We start from the raw sequence: 25,420 nt of genomic DNA, 5'->3' as shown, positions 1-25,420 counted from the left end.
TGGAGATACCCAGACAACAGTGGGATACCAACCTGACTGTCGCACACTTTATGGCCCGACAACCAGGTGTGATGGTCTGTGGCGCCATTTCTTTTCACAGGAGGACCGCTTTAGCTGTCATCCGTGGCACTATTACAAAACAGCGGAACGTCGACGATATTATATGCTACGTTTTATTGCCCTTCATGGCGAACCATCCTGGGTTTACATTGCGGGAAGATAATGCCCACTCACACACTGCGAGGGTTTTTGCTGCCTATCTTCGTGCTTGGCAAACTCTGTTTTGGCCAGCAAGATCGCTGTATCTCACCACAACTGAGAATGTTTGAAGCATTATGGGCAGGACCCTCCAACCAGCTTGCGATTATGACGATCTGAAGCGCCAATTGGACAGAATTTGGTACTATATCCCTCAGGAGGACGTCCAGCCGAATAACTGCTTGCATAAGGGCCAGAGGTGGACGAATGCGTTCTTGAATTATTCAGTTTGTGATGCTCTTTCTTTTGAATAAATCATACACTTTTCCTGAAACTGTAATCATTTGTTTGATTGTACGTGTACATCACCTGTACCGGTTTCCGTCCAATTAGAATAATTCTTTCGTGGTGTGCCTTTTTGTGTCTTAGTGTGGATTTTCGCATTCAGAGGTGAAAGTTAGTGACTCAAATTTCGAAATTTCGTGAAGAACTCTCGCCGAAACAGAAAACGCTTTTGTTCAGTGATTGCCACCCCAACTCGCTTAGCATATCCGTGACACTCTCTCCCCTTTCGCAATAATAGAAAACGAGCTACCCTTCTTTGGACTTTTCGAACGTCCTCCTTAAATTCTATCTGATAAGGGTCCCATATTGCACAGCAGTACTCAAGCAGAAGACTGACAAGCATAGTGTAAGCAGTCCCTTTAGTAGACCTGTTGCCTCCACTGACAGATGTTCTGCCAATAAAACTCAGTCTTTGCTTTGCCTTCCCCAGAACATTATTTATGTGATCGTTACAATTTAACATATTTTCTCCATCTCTTCATCATCTGCTTGTGACGTCGACATGTATACGTGGTTTATTGTTGTTGGCCTTGGTTTGCTGTCAATTCTGATGAGAACAAACCTATCATTGAACTGTTTGCAATAACTCATTTTCTGCATTCCTTTCTTATTTTTAACGAACTCCACTCCCGTTATACCATTTTCTTCTGTTGTTCAAATTATCCTGTATTCACCTGACCAGAAATCCTTATAGTCTTTTTGTATCACTTCACTGCCGCTCATTTTATCAATACTTAGCCTTTAAATTTGTCTTTTCAGATTTGCTGACTTATCTATCTTTTTCAAACTTCTGACATTCGACACGCCAAGTCTTAGTACCGTGCGTTATACTTTTGTTTTTGATGCAATCTTTTTCTTCCAGAGGTCTGAATAAGGGATTAATCTGGAAACTTTTGCCAATGGAGAAATTATCAGACAATTTTTTAATTACAAGCTACATATCCTGTGGATAAACATTATGTGGCTTTAATGTATGTTTCCATTGTCTTCTGCACCGAAGACAGTAGACAAGAGGTCGTCCTGAAGCTCTGTCCGCTCCTCTGCCATCTTTGACAAGGCCATCAAAGGAACGAGGGTGACTCCTTACGCCGGGAATCTTCGACTGCCATTGCTGATGGTTTTTATTCAGAATATAAGCAATGGTTGGATTAGAACCGGGGACCCATGACATTTTGGTTACGGTCAAAGACGCTACGCCTAGACCACAGTTCCACAACGTTGCCTTTTTTTGTGATGATGGTGGAGGGCAGGACTCCTCAGTCTTCTAAATAGTTCGATGCAGCCCACCACGAATTTCTTTCATGTGGCAAGCTCTTCGTCTCAGAATAGGCTACAGTGAATATAAATGTTGTTTTCAACGAAAAGAACTTGCTTGGTACCAGTGCAAGTACATCTTTCTGAATAGGGAGACATTGTCCGAAACGAAGGCAGCATTTGATGTACCCCAAAGAAAAGTGATGAGATCGTTACTGTTGAAGATTACGTCTGCAGGGTGTTTCAGAAGGATTAGTTAATATTTCTGGATGTGGTAGAATAGAGTAAATCGAATCCTTATAATATACAGGGTGGTCCATTGATCGTGACCGGGCCAAATATCTCAAGAAATAAGCGTCAAACGAAAAAACTACAAAGACGAAACTTGTCTAGCTTGAAGGGGGAAACCAGATGGCGCTATGGTTGGCCCGCGAGATGGCGCTGCCATAGGTCAAACGGATATCAACTGCGCTTTTTTAAAATAAGAAACCCCATTTTTTATTACATATTCGTGTAGTGCATAAAGAAATATGAATGTTTTAGTTTGACCACTTTTTTCGCTTTGTGACAGATACCGCTGTAATAGTCACAAACATATGGCTCACAATTTTAGACGAACAGTTGGTAACAGGTAGCTTTTTTAAATTAAAATACAGAACGTAGGTACGTTTGAACATTTTATTTCTGAGAACGCATGCTGTTACAGCGTGATAACCTGTAAATACCACATTAATGCAATAAATGCTCAAAATGATGTCGGTCAATCTCAATGCATTTGGCAATACGTGTAACGACATTCCTCCCAACAGCGAGTGGTTTGCCTTCCGCAATGTTCGCACATGCATTGCCAATGCGCTGACGCATGTCGTCAGGCGTTGTCGGTGGATCGCGACAGCAAATATCCTTCAACTTTCCCCACAAAAAGACATACGGGGACGTCAGACCCGCTGAACGTGCGGGCCATGGTATGGTGCTTCGACGACCAATCCACCTGTCATGAAATATGCTATTCAATACCGCTTCAACCGCACGCGAGCTATGTGCCGGACGTCCGTCATGTTGGAAGTACAACGCCATTCTGTCATGCAGTGAAACATCTTGTAGTAACATCGGTAGAACATTACGTAGGAAATCAGCATACATTACACCATTTAGATTGCCATCGATAATATGGGGGCCAAATATCCTTCCTCCCATAATGCCGCACCATACATTAACCTGCCAAGGTCGCTGATGTTCCACTTGTCGCAGCCATCGTGGATTTTCCGTTGCCCAGTAGTGCATATTTTGCCGGTTTACGTTATCGCTGTTGGTGAATGACGCTTCGTCGCTAAATAGAAAGCGTGTAAAAAATCTGTCATTGTCCCGTAATTTCTCTTGTGCCCAGTGGCAGACCTGTACACGACGTTCAAAGTCGTCGCCATGCAATTCCTGGTGCATAGAAATATGGTACGGGTGCAACCGATGTTGATGTAGCATTCACAATACCGACGTATCTGAGATTCCCGATTATCGCGCAATTTGTCTGCTACTGATGTGCGGATTAGCCGCGACAGCAGCAAAAACACCTACCTGGGAATCATCATTTGTTGCAGGTCATGGCTGACGTTATACATGTGGCTGAACACTTCCTGTTTCCTTAAATAACATAACTATTCGGCGAAAGGTCCGGACACTTGGTTGATGTCGTCCAGGATACAGAGCAGCATCCCCCCCCCCCCCCCCTTTTGGGCATTTTGATCCCAATAGCCATACATCAACACGATATCGACCTTTTCCGCAATTGGTAAACGGTTCATTTTAACAGGGGTAATGTATCACGAAGCAAATACCGTCCGCACTGGCGGAATGTTACTTGATTCCACGTACTTATACGTTTGTGACTTTACAGCGCCATCTATCACAAAGCGAAAAAAGTGATCCAACTAAAACATTCATATTCCTTTACGTACTACACGAATATGTAATAAAAATGGGGGTTCCTATTAAAAAAAACGCAGTTGATATCCGTTTGACCTATGACAACGCCATCTAGCGGGCCAACCATAGCCCATAGCGCCATCTGGTTTCCCCCTTCAAGCTAGACAAGTTTCGTTCTTTGTATTTTTTTTCGTTTGATGCTTATTTCGTGAGATATTTGGCCCGGTCACTATCAATGGACCACCCTGTATGTCCAATTTGTATTGAATACTGAGATACAGCGATTAGAATGCAACCCAGACAAATACTCACAGCAAAGGCAAATGATTAAGTTTAAAGTTGATTTTCATGAATTCTAGCTCTGTCTTCATTGCACTTTCGAATTCTCGTGATAAAACTACATGCCATATAGCTCCTCTGATGTTGTCTTGGAATTCTTTCATGACTGCAGCAGTTTTCAAAATTCGAACGACCAGTGCGTCTCTTGTGTCTACCTTTTCTTTGTAGACTTCACCTTTCAGCCATTCCCAAGAGCAAAAAACAAAAGGGGTAACGTCAGGGGACCTTGGTGCCTAGGAAATGTGACCATTTCTGTCGATTCGTCTTCTGGCAAACATTAGGTTTTGTATCCGCGGACCCAAACGAATAGCGCGCGCGTCCTTGCCATCGCATCGCTTGCCACAGTTTCCCGTCGCGACCGCCGGCGGCGGATGGCGTTGCCGCCAACCGAAGACGTCGCGCCATTGCTGAGCTGGGGGCCTACAGCGCCCTCTGGCTACACGATATAACAGGAGCGCTGGCCCCGAGTCAGGCAGTCTTGCAGACAGCTCGTTGCAGTCGTCAGTGCCGTCGTTCGTTGTCTGGGTAGCTAGCTCGCTGTGTGATTCAGTAATGTACAACGACTTACGCCACGAATCAGGAATATTCTTTGGACACTAATTGGAACTGTATCTACGGTACACTCTTCGCTGTCAGTAAAGCTAAGTAACTGTTTTATACTAGCTGGCGCTTATTTGTCACTAATCGTTTTCCTGCCACCAGATTTTAGTCACAACCTGGTCACGTCCTACTCCATATCCAAATTATGGTTGCCACGCCCGGGCAGCCATAAAATTAGGTTCAGATGATGTGTCACCTGACAACTAGAATGTGGCAGCACTCGTCGTACTGGAAGATCTTATCTATCATTGTGGCTAAAGAGACGTCTTTCAATAATACTGGGAGCTCATTTTGAAGAAAGTCTAGATAATGGGTCACTATACGGCGATACTGCAACAGAACAGAGTCAGTCAACCAATTGTGTTTCATATCACACGAGAAACTGACAGAGAACCGTTCTTGAAAATGTGTCGCCACAAAGGGGTGTAGGTTTTCGTTGGACGACCGATGTTATTTACAGGGGTCATTGATTCCGTCCCTAGGGAAAGTGGCTTCATCAGTAAACTTTATTAACGGAATTACTAGCGGATTTGCAACTAGCCAGTTGTATGATTTCGTCTTCATCTCGAAGGTGTTCAGTCCGCTCTAAGTGATAAGGATACAGGCGGTGCATACGTAATGTCCGCTATATTCTTACATGCGGAACACCGGTACGTGAAGAAATTGTGCACGTGCTTGTTAAAAGGCATGTTCTACCAACTGAATAATGTCATCTACCTGAACCATACATTGTCCATTTTCACGTTGAAATTAAATTAGACTGCTGGTCACTGTACCAATCTCAAGCAGTTTAGTGAAAATACGTAACATCCTTGAATCTGCGGTTAGGGAATTATATACTGTATTCTCTACAAGTAACAGCCGGCCGGAGTTGCCGTGCGGTTCTGGGCGCTACAGTCTGGAACCGAGCGACCGCAACGGTCGCAGGTTCGAATCCTGCCTCGGGCATAGATGTGTGTGATGTCCTTAGGTTAGTTAGGTTTAATTAGTTCTAAGTTCTAGGCGACTGAGGACCTCATAAGTTAAGTCGCATAGTGCTCAGAGCCATTTGAACCACTTTTGAATCTACAAGTAACAAATTTGTGAAAACGTGTATAAACACTCTAGAATCTGGTACTTTGCACATAGAAAATCGCTTCTGTATTCTCTACCAGCACCAGCATCCTTTCCATTGCAAAACCGTACACAAACACCACACTGGTATACTCAGAGTTTGTAAGTAAATGCAGCATGCCCAATCGGTACAGCAGAATTGGCGAACAATCCCAATCACAATAACAGTTTTCATATTCACTAATGAAAGCTCAAGTCCAACTTCGCAACTTGTACTTCAAAACAAAATGACGGTCGATAAATAAACCCATGCGAAACAAAAACTTACGTATGTAATCAGCTATATCTCTGTATCCAATAATAAAAATGGGACACTGTGTATGCACTGGGAGTATCTCCCAAAAGTATTCCTCTGGTGTTTCAACAGTTAGCGAAATACACTGCCGGAAAAAAAATTAATACGCATGGAAAGACGACGTCGATTTTCATCAGATGACGGCAAACACCTCCTGGGGGATAGTAGATGTACTGACAATGGCTTCAATGTCGTGCACCAACAGTTAGCGTAGTGGCATAGCTACCAGAACACCATCAATATCTACACCCTAATAGGGAATGCCTACAGCCAGAGGGTTCAGTGTGGTGCAAACGTGTGAACCAAGCAGGCAACCATGTCACGGAGACGCACTGGTGCTTCCTACGGCCAACTGAGCCGGTTTGGAAAATAGCAGCGTTTCGAGTGGTGGGGCGGCCCTTTCGGAGAATTGCCACGCAAGTTGGACGTGCTGCATCCTGAGCAGCGATGCTGGCATCAGTGTTCACGTGAACATTCTCACATTAGTAGACGAGGTTCTGGACATCCACGCAGAACAGATGCCCGCCAGGATCGTTGTATTGTAAGGGAAGCAGTGGCAGATCATACAGCTACCACAGTACAGATGAGGGGGATTATGAGCCCAAATGTTCAACATGAACTGTTGTGAACCGGTTGTTAGTAGTGGACCTACAAGCACGCATCTAGCCCATCGTCCACTGGAGCCAGAGCTTTGATGTGCATGGCTCGATTGGTGTTGTCAGAGGATTAGCTGGAATGACACACTGTGGTCTTTAGCAATGAAAGCAGATTCTGCCTGTGTGGGAGAGATGGTCGTTTGCATGTACTATGTAGACCTGGTGAGTGCTCTCTGGTGAGTGCTCCAAGACACACTGGTCCCAGACCAGGCCTAATGGCCTCGGGTGCGATAAGCTACAACTCTCGTTCAGCTATGATGTTTCTGGAGGAGACGGTAACCAGTGCTCGCTACGTGCAGAATGTTACTATACCTGTTCTTTTGCTGAAACTCAGTGTGCTCTGCAAACCGCCCAGCAACTTCCCTGGCCAGCACAATCTCCAGATTTGTCTCCAGTAGAGCCCGTGTGGGATACGAAGGGGACGAGAAGCGACTTGGACAACTCGTCAGCCGATAATTCTTACAGAACTAGATGAACAGGACGAAGAGGCGTGGCATAACGTATCCCTGGACATCATTCAATATCTGTAAAGTCGATTGGATGCCAGAGTCAGTGCCTACATTGCCGCCTGTGGAGGCTACACCGCATACGAATACGGATGTTTCAGCATGGGTCGATACCCGGTACCTCAGAACTGCTTGTGCTACTGATCTGTATATACAGTCATTTCATGTACTCCACATGCACTGTTGCAACATAAATCTCGAGTGAGTAGGAAACCACTAAAAGGGTGCACTAATTATTCTTTCTCTGACAGTGTAAAAGGGTTGCAAGTTTTCGATGTTTGTTTCTCCCTCTTCCTCTCTCTCTCTCTCTCTCTCTCTCTCTCTCTCTCTCTCTCTCTCTCTCTCTCTCACACACACACACACACACACGCACACACAAACAAAACTATGCAAGAGTTGATAGTAGTGAAAACTGTCTTCATACATATTCTGTGAACCACTGACAAGGGAACCTCCCCATCGCACCCCCTCAGATTTAGTTATAAGTTTGCACAGTGGATACGCCTTGAGAAACTGAACACAGATCAATCGAGAAAACAGGAAAAAGTAGTGTGGAACTATGAAAAAATAACCTAATTTTCAAACTGAGTAGTCCATGCGCAAGATATGCAACATCAAGTATACTGTGAGCTCAGAAGCGCCGTGGTCCCGTTGTTAGCGTGAGCAGCTGCGGAACGAGAGGTCCTTGGTTCAAGTCTTCCCTCGAGTGAAAAGTTTAATTATTTATTTTCAGACAATCATTATCTGTCCGTCCATCCATCCGGTGCGAGGTAGAAACGTATGTTTTGACAGAGCAAAGGGAAAACTGTTCGACTGTGAAACTGTTGCATTCATTTGTTGCAGTTTATGTGACAAACTCTTACGTTATCATCACTTTTTTGGGAGTGATTATCACATCCACAAGAAAACCTAAATCGGGCAAGGTAGAAGAATCTTTTTACTCATTCACTAAGTGTACAAGTTAGGTGGGTCGACACATATTCCTGCCATGTGACGCACGTGCCGTCACCTGTGTCGTATAGAATATATCAGACGTGTTTTCCTGTGGAGGAATCGGCTGACCTATGACCTTACGATCAGATGTTTTCGGTTCCCATTGGAGAGGCACGTCCTTTCGTCTACTAATCGCACGGTTTTGCGGTGCAGTCGCAAAACACAGACACTAAACTTATTACAGTGAACAGAGACGTCAATGAGTGACCAGACAGATCAGAACTTTGCGAAAATAAAGAAAGTAAACTTTTCACTCGAGGGAAGACTTGAACCACATATTCTCTCGTTCCGCAGCTGCTCACGCTAACCACGGGACCACGGTGCTCCTGAGCTCACACTATCTTTGATGTTACCTATCTTGCGCATGGACTACTCAGTTTGTATATTTTGCTTATTTTTTTCATAGTTCCACACAACTTTTTCTTGTTTTCTCGATTGATCTGTGTTCAGTTTTACAAGGCCTATCCACTCTGCCAACTTATAACTGCACTACTGGCCATTAAAATTGCTACACCAAGAAGAAATGCAGATGATAAACGAGTATTGATTGGACAAATATATTATACTAGAACTGACATGTGATTACATTTTCACGCAATTTCGGTGCATAGATCCTGAGAAATCAGTACACAGAACAACGACCTCCGGCCGTAATAACGGCCTTGATACGCCAGGGCAGTGAGTCAAACAGAGCTTGGATGGCGAGTACAGGTACAGCTGCCCATGCAGCTTCAAAACGATAACACAGTTCATCAAGAGTAGTGACTGGCGTATTGTGACGAGCCCGTTGCTCGGCCACCATTGACCAGACGTTTTCAATTGGTGAGAGATCTGGAGAATGTGCTGGCCAGGGCAGCAATCGAACATTTTCTGTATCCAGAAAGGCCTGTACAGGACCTGCAACATGCGGTCGTGCATTATCCTGCTGAAATGTAGGCTTTATCAGGGATAGAATGAAGGGTAGAGTCACTGGTCGTAACACATCTGAGATGTAACGTCCACTGTTCAAAGTGACGTCAATGCGAACAAGAGATGACCGAGACGTGTAACCAATGGCACCCTATATCATCACGCCGGGTGATACGCCAATATGGCGATGACGAATACACGCTTCCAATGTGCGTTCACCTCGATGTCGCCAAACACGGATGCGACCATCATGATGCTGTAAACAGAACCTGGATTCATCCGAAAAAATGACGTTTTGCCATTCGTGCACCCAGGTTCGTCGTTGAGTACACTGTCGCAGGCGCTCGTGTCTGTGATGCAGCGTCAAGGATAACCGCAGCCATGGTCTCCGAGCTCGTAGTCCATGCTGCTGCAAACGTCGTCGAACTGTTCGTGCAGATGGTTGTTGTCTTGTAAACGTCCCCATCTGTTGACTCAGGGATCGAGACGTGGCTGCACGATCCGTTACAGCCATGCGGATAAGATGCCTGTCATCTCGACTGGTAGTGATACGAGACCGTTGGGATCCAGCACGGCGTTCCGTATAACCCTCCTGAACCCACCGATTGCATATTGTGCTAACGGTCATTGGATCTCGACCAACGCGAGCAGCAATGTCGCGATACGATAAACCGCAATCGCGATAGGCTACAATCAGACCCTTATCAAAGTCGGAAACGTGATGGTACGCATTTCTCCTCCTTACACGAGGCATCACAACAACGTTTCACCATGCAACTCCGGTCAACTGCTGTTTGTGTATGAGAAATCGGTTGGAAACTTCCCTCATGTCAGCACGTTGTAGTTGTTGACGTGCCACAGGCGCCACCCTTATGTGAATGCTCTGAAAAGCTAATCATTTGAATATCACATCATCTTCTCCCTGTCGGTTAAATTTCGCGTCTTTATCACGTCATCTTCGTGGTGTAGCAATTTTAATGGCCAGTAGTGTAAATCTGAGGGGGGGTGCGATGGGGAGGTTCCATTGTGAGAAGTGAATGGTAGAGATTACCTGCCATACACTGTACGGTGGCGTAGCGAATATGAGGACATGGATATGGCACTTTTATTTCTTTACACTAGTGTACAGTGTGCAATATTAGGCGGGAAGCGCGAGCAGCGTACCTCCTGGAGGACGGAGGGCAGCGTGCCGCCCTCGCTAAGGCGGCCCCAGCCGGTGACGGTGGCGTTCTCGCCGACGAGCAGGTCGTCCGTGGCGGGCAGGCAGATGGGCGCGATGTGCGGCGCGAACTCGAGCGCCCGCTCCAGCTGCACGAGCGCCAGGTCGTGCTCGTACGTGAAGAAGTTGTAGCGCGGGTGCACCACCTTGCGCGCCACGCCGCGCTCCACGAACGGCAGTGGCTCCTGCACGCTCGAGAAGTCGTACTCGCCCACGCGCACGCGGATCTGCGACGTCAGCAGGCTGTGCGCACACAAGAGCACACGGTCTCATTCGACCACGTACGGGTCCGCCTGCTACGGCACTCAGAGCGATATTCATCGTGAGTTTGCTGAATAAGGACAAACTGCAGGAAACGGTTTGTGAGAGGATGAGGAGCAAGAAAGTTTATAATAGACTTACGGCCAGAAATGCGATTCAAGGGAGGAACATCACTTGATAGTGGAGATAAAACACTTTTGGAAGTGCGTGCAATATCAGTACTAGGTATATGGCCACCATCATGGAATACGCCAGACGACAATGTGGAACATTCTAGACGACAGCTGCCCGATCTGTATCACTTATAAGCGCACAGACCTTACTACTGGCTGATTATAGTTTAAGTGCAGCTATTGGTTGTAACTGTCGTACGGCAGCTAAACTTGGTAGATATTCTAATGTGTTAACGTGGGCCTGATTTACACTGGAAAAAACAGTTCAAACAGTTTTGGCCACCAGGTGCAAATCTGGCGCTGTGAACGCAAGAAAGGGATGTATAGAAATGTTTCCATATGTACTGGATTAGGAACGGGATGTGGGCGGAAAAGATCAAACAAGTGAGAAAGTTGATGAAACTTCCTGGCAGATTAAAACTGTGTGCCGGACCGAGACTCGAACTCGGGACCTTTTCCTTTCGCGGGCAAGTGTTCTACCGAGTGAGCTACCCAAGCACGACTCACGCCCCGTCCTCACAGCTTTACTTCTGCCAGTACCTCGTCTCCTACCTTCCAAACTTTACAGAAGCTCTCCTGCGAACCTTGCAGAACTAGCACTCATTCTAGAAATATCCCCTAGGCTGGCTAATTATAGTTTAAGTGCAGCTACTCGTAGAGGTTCAGTGTGGGTTGCAATTATCGTATGGTAGGAAACTTGGTAGATATTCTAATGTGTTAACCCGGGCCCGATTGACACTGGAAAAAATAGTTCCAGTTTTGGCTACCAGGTGCAAATCTGGCGCTGTGAATGCAATAAAGGGTACAGAAATGTTTCCATATGTACTGGATTAGGAACGGATCGTCGGCAGAAAAGATCAAACAAGTGAGAAAGGCACAGTATTGATGTTATTATTAACCTTCGCTTATACAATTTGTTCTATATGAGCACTCCAGACGTCGACGGGATGCTGCATCCATGAAACGACGTTGTTAGCAGTTACCCAGGGCAGCTGCGGTGGAACATCAGCCACGTGCTCCTGTGCACTGGCCTTCAGATCAGGCAGAGGCCGAACATGTCCCTGGTGAACCCATTCTTTTAGATGTCCCCTGAGCCAAAAGTCACATGGATTCAAATCAGGTGATCTTACAGGCTATGCATATGGGAAAGGTTTGAAGATAATACGTTTGTCGGAGGTTGCATTAAGCAGATCAGTGTAAAACAGACTGCAAGATTTTCCGTGCTGCTGACTGTGGGATGGACAATTCTCGTGATACTGCACGAGCACTGGTATTACCCGCAGCACTTACTGCATTATCGGTTACAGCAACTGCAACCTCGTCAATAACTTCCTCTGTGGTAGGACGCCTTCTCTTCCACGTGCCACACCAAACTCACCCGTGTTTTCGAGTTTCATTATCATCATCATCTTTAAACCATTTAATGACATCATGTCTTTCCTCACACCTTACAGTAGACGATACTCTATCAATACAGCGCTGTAATTGCTGCCGCTCACATAAAACAGTTTCCTAACAGTGCACGGTCTCTCTTCTCAATAGCCATACTGTTCACTTATGTTATATCTTGTCAAATGATAGCGTGGATGTCATACCGTTATACAAACAGTGTACAGCGCCAGATTTGCATCTGGGCCCCACAATTGGAACTAATTGTTTTTGCAGCGTAAATCTGTTGCGCATTAACGTATTAGCATATTTACCACGGTGCCATACGATAATTACAGCCCACTCTGCGCCTCCGTGGGTAACTACGCTTTAATTGTAGCCATCCATTACTTAGGGACTTCCTCCAAGGCGAAAATTTTGTCGCCGGTTTGATGCACAGGCTACTACAGTGATGGGATTTCTGTCATCCGTCCTAATAACAGACGAATGTACGTTGACTAGGGGCAGTGTCTTCAATCTTCACAGAACTCACTCCACGGTACTGTGGAAGCGAACCGTCAAAACTGGTTTAGACTCAGTGCAGTGTGTCCAAATGTTCAAATGTGTGTGAAATCTTATGGGACTTGACTGCTAAGGTCATCAGTTCCTAAGCTTTCACTCTACTGAACCTAAATTATTCTAACGACAAACACACACACCCATGCCCGAGGGAGGACTCGAACCTCCGCCGGGACCAGCCGCTCAGTCCATGACTGCAGCGCCTTAGACAGCTCGGCAGTGTGTCCGCGCGGGAATGACTTTCGACTGCATCCGGGACTCATCGTCATCCATCCACAAAATGTCACTGGCGAGGTATACCTGCACTCTCTCTGCTAGAGACGTGCCTTTGGTGGTACGAAGGGTAAGGTGTCAGCTACATGATGGTCCTCCCGCTCACTGCTCTCTTGAATGTGGAGCTGAAACACTGGTACGGACAAACACTCCCATTTTCAGTCATCGAAACCTGTACTGCCAAAGATCTTTTATCTCCACCTTCAAGTGGATGTACGTTCCAGTCGATCGTCCATATGACCTTTTTCGCACCTTATTCCTTCATGGTTTCTTTCCTGCATTATGTCCTCATTTACCAAAGTCATTCATTGTTTTAATTTACAGATTTCTTCAGGGTTCGTGCTTCTATAGTCATGGAACTACCTACAGTGGAGTATCTGGGCATGTCAGCAAAGGGGAGTGTCATAGGCAGGGGCGCATATCTATGGCAGGAGGATGGCTAAAAAAGGGAAAGACGGAGGACAAAGTAGGAACGGGAAGATAAATTATGCGAAGAAGAGTAAGTGAAAGCATTGTAGGGCATTAAAATGGAAAGGGGGCGCAAATTTTTAAAAGAAATAAAAAGAGGAACTTCGCATTAGACTACTGATCATAAGACATAAGTTGTTTTGATTGTTACGGCTTTGTGTTGATCGGTAATGAAATAATGAAAATGAATCGTGTTACTGTTGTAAGAATTCGACTTAAGACTCGGTGTTCTCCATGTTTAGAACTGTAGCAAACAAAAAGGTGTTATTAAAATGCAGCCCTTTTACTTTATTGTAAAGTCGTGTCGATCTTAGTAAACGAATAAATATGTTAACCAGCGATGAGGCCTAATCAAAAAATGAGGAAAATGAGGGGATGGCGGCAAGGGGCCAGTTATCCTGAGTGACATAATTCTATTAAACTCGCCGCTATTTTCATAAATTTGAGAACACTTAGGACCTGTAACATAACAAACACTTTTGGCTGCTGCATAAAACTGATTGAAATTATCCGTCCCTGTCCATATCGACCCCCTTTGACCAAACGAAATCGTTTAATATACATCACAATAGCGTTCTGTTTGATTTTTATTTTGACATTTTTCTATTGGTTTTTGGTTTTCTGTGTTTATAATCCTCCCTCGCCCCTTTCAACCTAGTTCAATCAATGTACACGATTTGCACGCTAACAGAATCAGGAATTTACGAAGGACTCCCGATGTTACTTAGATGCACTGAGCTATCCATTTATAGGCCATCAGCATAGCTTCAAATTATATGAAACTCAATTTGATTCATAATACATATCGTAATTGTGACGTATGGCTTATTTGATACCATGGGAATGACATCACAAGCCACCAAAATGAAATAATTTACCTCAGCTGAAGGTGGGGCAGTTATGTGGAAAGTATTGCGGAGCATTGAGTTAGTTAGACCATAGATACTGATTTTTCAATATTAACAAATAATATGTTGGCAACACTGACGAAGCCAGGTGCAAGGCGCCTTTGTTTTTGAACTGTACAATAGTATAAAAAACATTTCTCAAACTTCTGTTTGTTATCTATAAAACCAAGATCACCTCATTGATAAAATAGATCGATCGACCTGCAACCCTGGACAACCAAAGACCACAAGATACATATATCCACGACTTTTTATGAATCTGTTTATGGGGTCTCGGTTTCTGTAATCTAAACAACAAAATATATATATGGGTGTTACATAGTTACACCACTGCATATCTACATTCAAATGAGGGGTGCCTGAAGATTTGCTGTCTTTGGTCTTCTCTATTTGAAATTTAAAAATAAATTTGGTACCACATCAATGGCTGATGCCTTATTATGTAACTATTAATATATCACAGGTGTTCTAATATTACAACAATTTGTAATTTCAGATAGAACGTGAGATGGCAGAAGTGCAGCCAGATTTCACGAATGTTCCACCAGAAAGTTAGTCGAGGTACTGCACATCTCCCAGGGCATGTTGGTTTCATTTTTGATGATGTCATGGGCATGAGGAAACTTTTAGCGAATTGAGTGCTACGATGTTTGAACAGAGAACAGAAGACGGTAGGAGCTGAATTATCTAAAGCTGGTTTGGCCCATTTTGATTGTGTAAACGGTTCTTGGCTACATCAGTGACTAAGGATGAAAGCTGGCGATCCCTAAACCAGGGAACAGTTAAAGAGTCGCGACTTAAGAAGTTCCACACAAAGAAATAGACCTGCATCCATTCATGTCCATCGTGCATTCGACGGTCTTCGGCAATTCCAGCAGAACCATGCGACACCCCACACGCCCAGAATTGTTACAGAGTGGCTCCAGGAACAGTCTCGTGTGTTCAAACACTTCTGCTGGCCAGAAAACTCTCCAGGCATGAACCTTATTGGGCATATGCCTTGCACCCTCGTACTCTTAAAGGGACAGCCTTGCAGGATTCATGGTGGCCAGCACTACTTTAGACATTAGTCGAGTCCATTCAACGTCGTGTTGCGGCACTTCTGCTTGCTCGTGGGGGCCGTACATGATATTAGGCAGATGTACCAGTTTCTTTGGCTCGTCAGTGATGTCTCTCTTGGGGAATAAGGCTAAATATTGTGACCACTGGCTACCTCGAGACTGTGGCTCCCAGTGGTGCTGCCTGTACCTTACGTGGCAAGGAACGAATGCTTAATCATTCTGACAACGAAATACGACACAAATGGGGAAATCTACTGATACAAGCAACTTCGACAAAGAGCAGATTATTTTGGCCCGGTGCCTGGGAAGGAGCGTCTTGGAAACGATTGAGCAATTCGGATGTTTGCGTGCTACTGTTGTGAGGCTCTCTGAAAAGTGATTTAAGGTCTGTGAAATCACAATTACGTTGTACTGTTGGACGTACACGCCTCATCACAGAACATGGAGGTCGGAGGCCTGCAGTTCTAAAGCAGGATAGGGTGCGATCTGTACAGATCTGACGACGGAGTACAATGCCCCTGTTTCAGAGCACAGCGTTCACCACACATTGTTGAATGCAATGCTCTGCGACAGGAGGAGGAGGACGAGATTAGTGTTTAACCTTCCGTTGACAACGAGCTCATTAGCGACGGAGCACAAGCTCGATTTAGAGGGAGATGAAGAGAGAAAGCGGCGGTGCCCTTTCGAAGGAAGTGCTCGATTTAGGGAAATCACGGAAAACCTGGATCAGGATGCCCAGATGCGGATTTGTACCGTCGTCCTCCGGAATGGGAATCTAGTCTGCTAAGTACTGCGCCAACCTGCCCGATGCTCCGCAATTGGCGATCCCTATGCGATGCCGTGTTGGCCCAATGACATAATCAGTGAGCACGGGATCATCGATGTTGGACCGTTGATCAATGAAACGTGTCACCAGGTCGGATGAATCACGTTTATTATTACACCAGATATATGGGCGTGGCTGGATACGTCATCATCCAGGAGAACAACTGCTCACAACACGCAACGTGCCATAGACATAGGCCGGTGGGGGCAATATTATACTGTGGGGGTGTGACATTCAGCTGGACGTTAGTGGGATCTATGGTAGTAACTGAAGGCACCATAACACCTGTGGGCCATGTGATCCTTACTGTGGATCATCTGTATCCCTTCATGCTAGATGTTTTCCCTCATGGCGATGACATCTTCGAACAGGGTAAACGTCGACCTCACAAAGGCAGAATTGTTCTACGGTGTTTTTAGGAGCTTTATAGGGAACTTACAGTAAATTAATATCTGCGCAGGTATCTGGGCCACAGACCTCCAGGAATCTAGTGAAGACTTGTAGAATCCATGCCACGCAGAATCGCTGTTGTATTGTGTCCCAAAGGCGGACCAACACGCCATTAAGCATGTGGTCATAACTTATTTTCTCATCAGTGTAAGTGTAATGTAAAAACACGGACTTTTCTATCTGCATAATGGCAGGAAGCTCCCCCTATCACCCCCGTCCACCTCATGCCCCCACCGACCCCTCGTATATTGACGATAATCGAAATTGCAACATCGGTAAGAATATAAGTGACTGAAATGAACACTATACCATAGCTTCCACAGATTACAGAACTGTATGTGATTATGTCTTCGAGAAATCAGCCCTCAGAGGCTGCAATGTGAACATGTTTCATCGTAGCAAAGATCATGGAGAACTGTCTTTCTCACCGTTTGCACAGGAGTCCGCTAAGCATCAACAGTGGCTGCTGGAGGATCGAGATGAGTAAATTGTTGATCAACTGTATCCCAAAGATGTTACATGGGAGACACGTCAGGCAGGAGAACCTGTGGCACTTGCCACGGAAGGCTTGAAAACATTTCGCCATATGTGATATGGCATTGTCTTACTGAAATATGGCTTGTGGAGTTGCCTGAATGGGACGGCAGTACATTGGGCTCTGTAAGCCCATAATGTAGCAATCATCGTTTAGATTATCCCCAGAACGTGAGACTCGAGGTCATATGATTGTATCCCATGATGTCTCAAATTTGGCGCTTATCCACTATATAACTTAAAAATGCAGGTTGAAAGATAGTAATGTGCGTCGAACTCAGTATGCTACGTTTTCCGCTCATCGCATCAGAGATGACGATCTCGTGCTCATTGCAGCCTGAGGCATATTGTTTCTGCACAGCAGCAGCCGACGCAGTGGATGCCTGATGCGCCAGGAAGAGCTCTCAATAAGGGAAGTGTCCAGGCGTCTCAGAGTGAACCAAAGCGATGTTGTTCGCGCATGGAGGAGATACAGAGAGACAGGAACTGTCGATGACATGCCTCATTCAGGCCGCTCAAGGGGTACTACTGCAGTGGATGACCGCTACCTACGGATTATGGCTCGGAGGAACCCTGACAGGAACGCCACCATGTTGAATAATGCTTTCCGTGCAGCCGCAGGACGTCGTGTTACGACTCAAACTGTGCGCAATAGGCTGCATGATGCGCGACGTCATGGCGAGGTCCATCTTTGCAACCACGACACCATGAAGCGCTGTACAGATGGGCCCAAAAACATGCCGAGTGGACCGCCCAGGATTGGCATCATTTTCTCTTCACCGATGAGTGTCGCATATGCCTTCAACCAGACAATCGTCAGAGATGTGTTTGGAGGCAACCCGGTCAGGCTGATGGCCTTAGACACACTGTCCAGCGTGTGCAGCAAGGTGGAGGTTCCCTGCTGTTTTGGGGTGGCATTATGTGGGGCCGTTGTACGCCCTTGGTGGTCATTGAAGGCGCCATAACGGCTGTGCGATACGTGAATGTCATCCTCCGACCGATAGTGCAACCATATCGGCAGCGTATCGGCCTGACATTCGTCTTCATGGATGACAATTCACGCTCCCATCGTGCACATCTCGTGAATGACTTCCTTCAGGATAACTACATCGCTTGACTAGGGTGGCCAGCATGTTCTCCAGACATGAACCCTGTCGAACATGCCTGGGACAAATCGAAAATTGTTGTTTGTGGACAACATGACCCTCCAACCACTCTGAGGGATCTACGCCGAATCGCAGTTGAGGAGTGGGACAATATGGACTAATAGCACCTTGATGAACTTGTGGATAGTATGCCACGACGAATACAGGCATGCATCAATGCAAGAGGACGTGCTACTGGGTATTAGAAGTGCCGGTGTGTAGAGCAGTCTGGACCACCACCTCTGAAGGTCTCGCTGTATGGTGATACAACATGCAATGTGTAGTTTTCATGAGCAATAAAAAGGGCGGAAATGACGTTTATGTTGATCTCTATTCCATTTTCTGTACAGGTTTCGGAACTCTCGGAACCGAGGTGCAGAACTTTTTTTGATGTGTATACTTTACAGAAATGAGCAAAGAGGCTGTAACTGGTACTTGTAGTGACTAGCCATCAACTTTTATGTCACTTCTACGATGTGTTAACCTGTTAGATATTCTTTCTTTTTATAAGCTGTTAGCTGTCTCCTGTGCTAGGAACCGATTGCAAGCTTCCACTTCCAGCGGCCTTCGCTCAGGGGCCAAGTAAAAGTGTGCCATCAGTAACTACACTGTACTCATATTTTGTGTACATTGATGTATTTGTTTAAACGTGTAATGAAGCTTGTTTCAGCCAAGTTCTCCATGGCATGTTACTTAAGCCATATCATATTCCGAGAATTTTGTGATGGTGAAGAAGCTTGAAAGAGACTTGCATTGTACTTTGTAACATTTTCGAAACGTCAGGAGCACAAGAGCAAAATTTCTTGATGTGATGGAACACACAGTTGCTGGATGTGAGGTACGTTGAATTATGTCTTTTTTCTACGGTTATTATAAAGTAAGTGATTCAGTTTTTGACAGTTGCAATAGGCATTACTTCAAATAGAATTGTTTTTGTCGCTTTCTAGGAATTGTACATAATGAAAGGTTTCACATTAGAAAACACGCATTACAGACAGGTAGGCCTAGACCCGTGGTTTAGGGGTAGCGTCTTTGATTCATAATCAAAACGTCGTCGGTCCCGGATTCGATCCCCGCCACTGCCTAAATTTTGATAAATAATCAGCATTGGCGGCCGAAGACTTCCGGCATAAGAAGTCAGCCTCATTCTGCCAACGGCCTTGTCAAAGAGGGCGGAGGAGCGGATAGAGTTTCAGGGCACTCTCTTGTCCTAGGGGTGGGAAATTCCCCCTAAAGGCGGAAGAATCAGCAATGATCAACGACATGAGGATGCAGAAGGCAATGGAAACCACTGCATTAAAGACACGTAACGTATATCCACGGGACATGTGGCCTGTATTTGAAGAAGTGTCATGATGATCTCTCCATTGGCAAAAGATTCCGGAATAGTCCCCCATGCGGGTCTCCGGTAGGGGACTGCCAAGGGGGAGGTTACCATGAGAAAAAGATTGAATAATCTACGAAAGGATAACGTTCTACGAGTCGGGGCGTGGAATGTCAGAAGCTTGAACGTGGTAGGGAAACTAGAAAATCTGAAAAGGGAAATGCAAAGGCTCAATCTAGATATAGTAGGGATCAGTGAAGTGAAGTGGAAGGAAGACAAGGATTTCTGGTCAGATGAGTATCGGGTAATATCAACAGCAGCAGAAAATGGTATAACAGGTGTAGGATTCGTTACGAATATGAAGGTAGGGCAGAGGGTGTGTTACTGTGAACAGTTCAGTGACCAGGTTGTTCTAATCAGAATCGACAGCAGACCAACACCGACAACGATAGTTCAGGTATACATGCCGACGTCGCAAGCTGAAGATGAACAGATAGAGAAAGTGTATGAGGATACTGAAAGGGTAATGCAGTATGTAAAGGGGGACGAAAATCTAATAGTCATGGGCGACTGGAATGCAGTTGTAGGGGAAGGAATAGAAGAAAAGGTTACAGGAGAATATGGGCTTGGGACAAGGAATGAAAGAGGAGAAAGACTAATTGAGTTCTGTAACAAGTTTCAGCTAGTAATAGCGAATACCCTGTTCAAGAATCACAAGAGGAGGAGGTATACTTGGAAAAGGCCGGGAGATACGGGAAGATTTCAATTAGATTACGTCATGGCCAGACAGAGATTCCGAAATCAGATACTGGATTGTAAGGCGTACCCAGGAACAGATATAAGACTCAGATCACAATATAGTAGTGATGAAGAGTAGGCTGAAGTTCAAGACATTAGTCAGGAAGAATCAATACGCAAAGAAGTGGGATACGGAAGTACTAAGGAATGACGAGATACGTTTGAAGTTCTCTAACGCTATAGATACAGCAATAAGGAATAGCGCAGTAGGCAGTACAATTTAAGAGGAATCGACATCTCTAAAAAGGGCCATCACAGAAGTTGGGAAGGAAAACATAGGTACAAAGAAGGTAGCTGCGAAGAAACCATGGATAACAGAAGAAATACTTCAGTTGATTGATGAAAGGAGGAAGTACAAACATGTTCCGGGAAAATCAGGAATACAGAAATACAAGTCGCTGAGGAATGAAATAAATAGGAAGTGCAGGGAAGCTAAGACGAAATGGCTGCAGGAAAAATGTGAAGACATCGAAAAAGATATGATTGTCGGAAGGACAGACTCAGCATACAGGAAAGTCAAAACAACCTTTGGTGACATTAAGAGCAACGGTGGTAACATTAAGAGTGCAACGGGAATTCCACTGTTAAATGCAGAGGAGAGAGCAGATAGGTGGAAAGAATACATTGAAAGCCTCCATGAGGGTGAAGATTTGTCTGATGTAATAGGAGAAGAAACAAGAGTCGATTTAGAAGAGATAGGGGATCCAGTATTCGAATCGGATTTTAAAAGAGCTTTGGAGGACTTACGGTCAAATAAGGCAGAAGGGATAGATAACATTCCATCAGAATTTCTAGAATCATTGGGGGAAGTGGCAACAAAACGACTATTCACGTTGGTGTGTAGAATATATGAGTCTGGCGACATACCATCTGACTTTCGGAAAAGCATCATCCACACAATTCCGAAGACGGCAAGAGCTGACAAGTGCGAGAATTATCGCACAATCAGCTTAACAGCTCATGCATCGAAGCTGCTTACAAGAATAATATACAGAAGAATGGAAAAGAAAATTGAGAATGCGCTACGTGACGATCAGTTTGGCTTTAGGAAAAGTAAAGGGACGAGAGAGGCAATTCTGACGTTACGGCAAATAATGGAAGCAAGGCTAAAGAAAAATCAGGACACTTTCATAGAATTTGTCGACCTGGAAAAAGCGTTCGACAATATAAAATGGTGCAAGCTGTTCGAGATTCTGAAAAAAGTAGGGGTAAGCTATAGGGAGAGACGGGTCATATACAATATGTACAACAACCAAGAGGGAATAATAAGAGTGGACGATCAAGAACGAAGTGCTCGTATTAAGAAGGGTGTAAGACAAGGCTGTAGCCTTTCACCCCTACTCTTCAATCTGTACATCGAGGAAGCAATGATGGAAATAAAAGAAAGGTTCAGGAGTGGAATTAAAATAAAAGGTGAAAGGATATCAATGATACGATTCGCTGATGACATTGCTATCCTGAGTGAAAGTGAAGAAGAATTAAATGATCTGCTGAGCGGAATGAACAGTCTATGAGTACACAGTATGGTTTGAGAGTAAATCGGAGAAAGACGAAGGTAATGAGAAGTAGTAGAAATGAGAACAGCGAGAAACTTAACATCAGGATTGATGGTCACGAAGTCAATGAAGTTAAGGAATTCTGCTACCTAGGCAGTAAAGTAACCAATGACGGACGGAGCAAGGAGGACATCAAAAGCACACTCGCTATGGCAAAAAAGGCATTTCTGGCCAAGAGAAGTCTACTAATATCAAATACCGGCCTTAATTTGAGGAAGAAATTTCTGAGGATGTACGTCTGGAGTACAGCATTGTATGTTAGTGGAACATGGACTGTGGGAAAACCGGAACAGAAGAGAATTGAAGCATTTGAGACGTGGGGCTATAGACGAATGTTGAAAATTAGGTGGACTGATAAGGTAAGGAATGAGGAGGTTCTACGCAGAATCGGAGAGGAAAGGAATATGTGGAAAACACTGATAAGGAGAAGGGACAGGATGATAGGACATCTGCTAAGACATGAGGGAATGACTTCCATGGTACTAGAGGGAGCTTAGAGGGCAAAAACTGTAGAGGAATACGTCAAGCAAATAATTGAGGACGTAGGTTGCAAGTGCTACTCTGAGATGAAGAGGTTAGCACAGGAAAGGAATTCGTGGCGGGCCGCATCAAACCAGTCAGTAGACTGATGACCAAAAAAAAGGCCATAATATCGTATGATAAATAATTACTTGTTGTGAAAGGGTTACAATGTCATTGGTGCACAACACGACTTCCCTCACTTGGGACGGTCACACGGTGGTCGGCCAGCACCGGGACGACGAATATGTCTGTACTCACTTTCCCTTGCAGTTCCATATCGGGCTAGTGTCAAATCCGAGTGCCCCCCCCCCCCCCCCCCCCCACCAAATCTGGATACTTCACCATTTGACTAGCCGGCCAAATGAAACCCCTTTCAGACTTAGTCATTTGATGATATCACAGTGTCTCACGAGTACGCAGCCTCTCTCTGTCCATCTACATTTATACTCTGCAAGCCACCTTGCGATGTGTGGTGGAGGGTGCTTTGTGTATCACTGTCACTTCCCAATTTCCTGTTCTACTACCGAATAGTTCGTGGGAGAAACAATTGTTGGTGAGTATCCGTGTGAGCTCGAATCTCTCTAATTTTATCTTCATGGCCTTTTCGAGGTACATGCGTAGGAGGAAGCAATATACTTGTTGACTGTTGTAGGAATGTACGCTCCCTGAACTGTAACAGTAAACCACTCCGTGACGCAGAACGCCCGTCTTGCAGTGTCTGCCACTGCAGTTGGTTCATCATCTCTGTGACGCTTTTGTGCTTTCTAAATGAACCGATAACGAAACGCGCTGCTCTTCCTTGGATCTTCTCTATCTGCTCTATCAGTCCTGTTCGGTATGGGTCCCATACTGACGAGCAGTATTCAAATATTGGTCGAACGAATGTTTTTAAGCTACTGCTTTGTCGATGGACTCGTTTCCTGGGCATTCTTCTAATTAATCTCAGTCTGGCATCTATATTACTCGCGATTAATTTTATGTTGTCGTTCCGCTTCAAATCGTCCGAAAGCATACTTCTATATATCTTATGGGAGGAACTGCTTCCAGTAATTGTTCTGCAGTTGTGTAATCATACAGCAAAGGGACTTTCTGTCTATGTACTTGTAACACGTTATATTTATGTTGCGATTCAATACTGATCCCTGCACCAAGCGTCGATACTCTGCAGGTCTTCATGCATGTCGCTACAATCTTCTACTGTCACGACTTTTCGTTTACAACAGCATCATCAACGAAAAACCTTATGGAACTTTCGACGTTATCTGCTAGGCTATTTACATATACTGTGAAAATTAATTGTCGTAGAACACTCCTCTGGGACACGCTCGAAGTTACTTTTACGTCTGAAGAATTCTCTCCATTCAGAGTGACGTGCTGTGTTCTGTTTGCCAGAAACTGTTCAATCCAATCATACAGTTGGTCTAATGTTCTGTATGCTGGCATTTTCTTTATTAGACGGCAGTGCGAAACTATATCGAATGTCTTCCGCAAATCAAGCAACACGGCAACTACCTTGGCGTCTGTATCTACTGCATTTTGTGTTTCGTGGAAGAACTGAGCGAGCTGGGTTTCGCACCATCGTTGTTTGTAGAAGCCATGTTGGTTCCTACAGAAAAGATTTCTTCGCAGTGAACCCTCGGTATCTGATGGTGTTCAGGCTTCCTATATACCGTACTAGGCCTGGTAACAACGGTGAACACGAACAGCGCTGATGTAATCTGGTGGTCGATCTACCTATAATCATTTACATACCCGCCGATGGTCTGTACGTACATGAGCAAAATTACATTGACAATCCATCATGTCTTCTGGGTGCTTCACTATCTTTGTCAGGCAGTGTATACCGCGTCTGCAATGCATAAGAGAGGTGAACCTTTCCTCTCATGGCCTGCTCTTCTGCCCACGGCAGTCTACGCGCGAGGCAGAACTGTCACTGTAAGTAGCGCCAACGAAGCACTGCATGGTGTAACGTCTGATCGTAAGACTACTTTTGGTTAGAAATCTGTCACATTAATGAATTTCAGCAAGGAGTAAGCACCTTCTGTTCCGGCGTAACATCAACTGCCGGCACGTCGGCCTGAACGTAACAACAGAGAAGGCAGTGAGATGACGTCAGCCAATAGTTAACTGACTAGGCCAATAGTTAACTGACTAGGATGGCACCACGACAGGAGCATCCCCTATACGAAGAGAATATAAGAGCCCCTCCGCGCTAGCTGTAGTATCATCTATACCTCCTGCAAACTTGATCCCCCTCACCCTCTTGTCTCTCCCATCCTTTCCCACCCCCGTCCGCTGCTGAGCCTGTACTTCCACATCCCACCGGCTCTCCATCTCTCCACTCTCCATACCCTTGCCCAAGGCGGCTTCCGCCAACTCCCCCTCCCTGATGATGCCCTCATCCCCTCCATCTACCCCTCCTACCACCTTTGATCCTCTCCTTCCACCCCCTGTGTTTTTCCCAAGGGCACCCTCTCTCCCTTCTCTCCTCTCTTCCTCCCTCCCTCCCTCCTCTCCCCCCGGGCTTCCACTACCGCCCCAACCTTCTTTCCTCCCCCTCCCCACTCCTATGCAAATGGCATCACCACCCTCCCCTCTCCCTCCTCCCCCACCTTTTCCCCTTTGGCAGGTCCTCGGGACTTGTACACGAAAGTAAACATTCGCGCGCCGGAGATCGTCGCCAGTGTTTATGTGAGCCTTCGTGATAGCGATTCAGTGTTTCGTCATTTGTGCTCCATCGTTCCCATGTGTCATTTCTGTCGTCTATGTTCGTGCGCTAGTGCTGAACGTTTTTTTATTTCACTGTGCCTGTGGACGGCTCCCTGTA

The 25,420-nt window shown here is 45.3% G+C and overlaps 1 protein-coding gene across 1 annotated transcript in view; it reads right to left on the bottom strand.

Moving 5' to 3' along the window:
* LOC124545826 (serine proteinase stubble) overlaps positions 1-25,420 on the bottom strand; it is a 742,896-nt gene that overhangs the window by 19,970 nt on the left and 697,506 nt on the right. The window contains exon 9 of the mRNA XM_047124815.1: positions 10,293-10,590. Within this exon, the coding sequence (XP_046980771.1) occupies positions 10,293-10,590 (298 nt within the window). The remainder of the gene's footprint in view (positions 1-10,292; positions 10,591-25,420) is intronic.

The sequence above is a fragment of the Schistocerca americana genome, chromosome 1 (assembly GCF_021461395.2).
Source record: "Schistocerca americana isolate TAMUIC-IGC-003095 chromosome 1, iqSchAmer2.1, whole genome shotgun sequence".
Taxonomy (NCBI): domain Eukaryota; kingdom Metazoa; phylum Arthropoda; class Insecta; order Orthoptera; family Acrididae; genus Schistocerca; species Schistocerca americana.
This window is presented reverse-complemented; position numbering and strand designations above follow the sequence as displayed.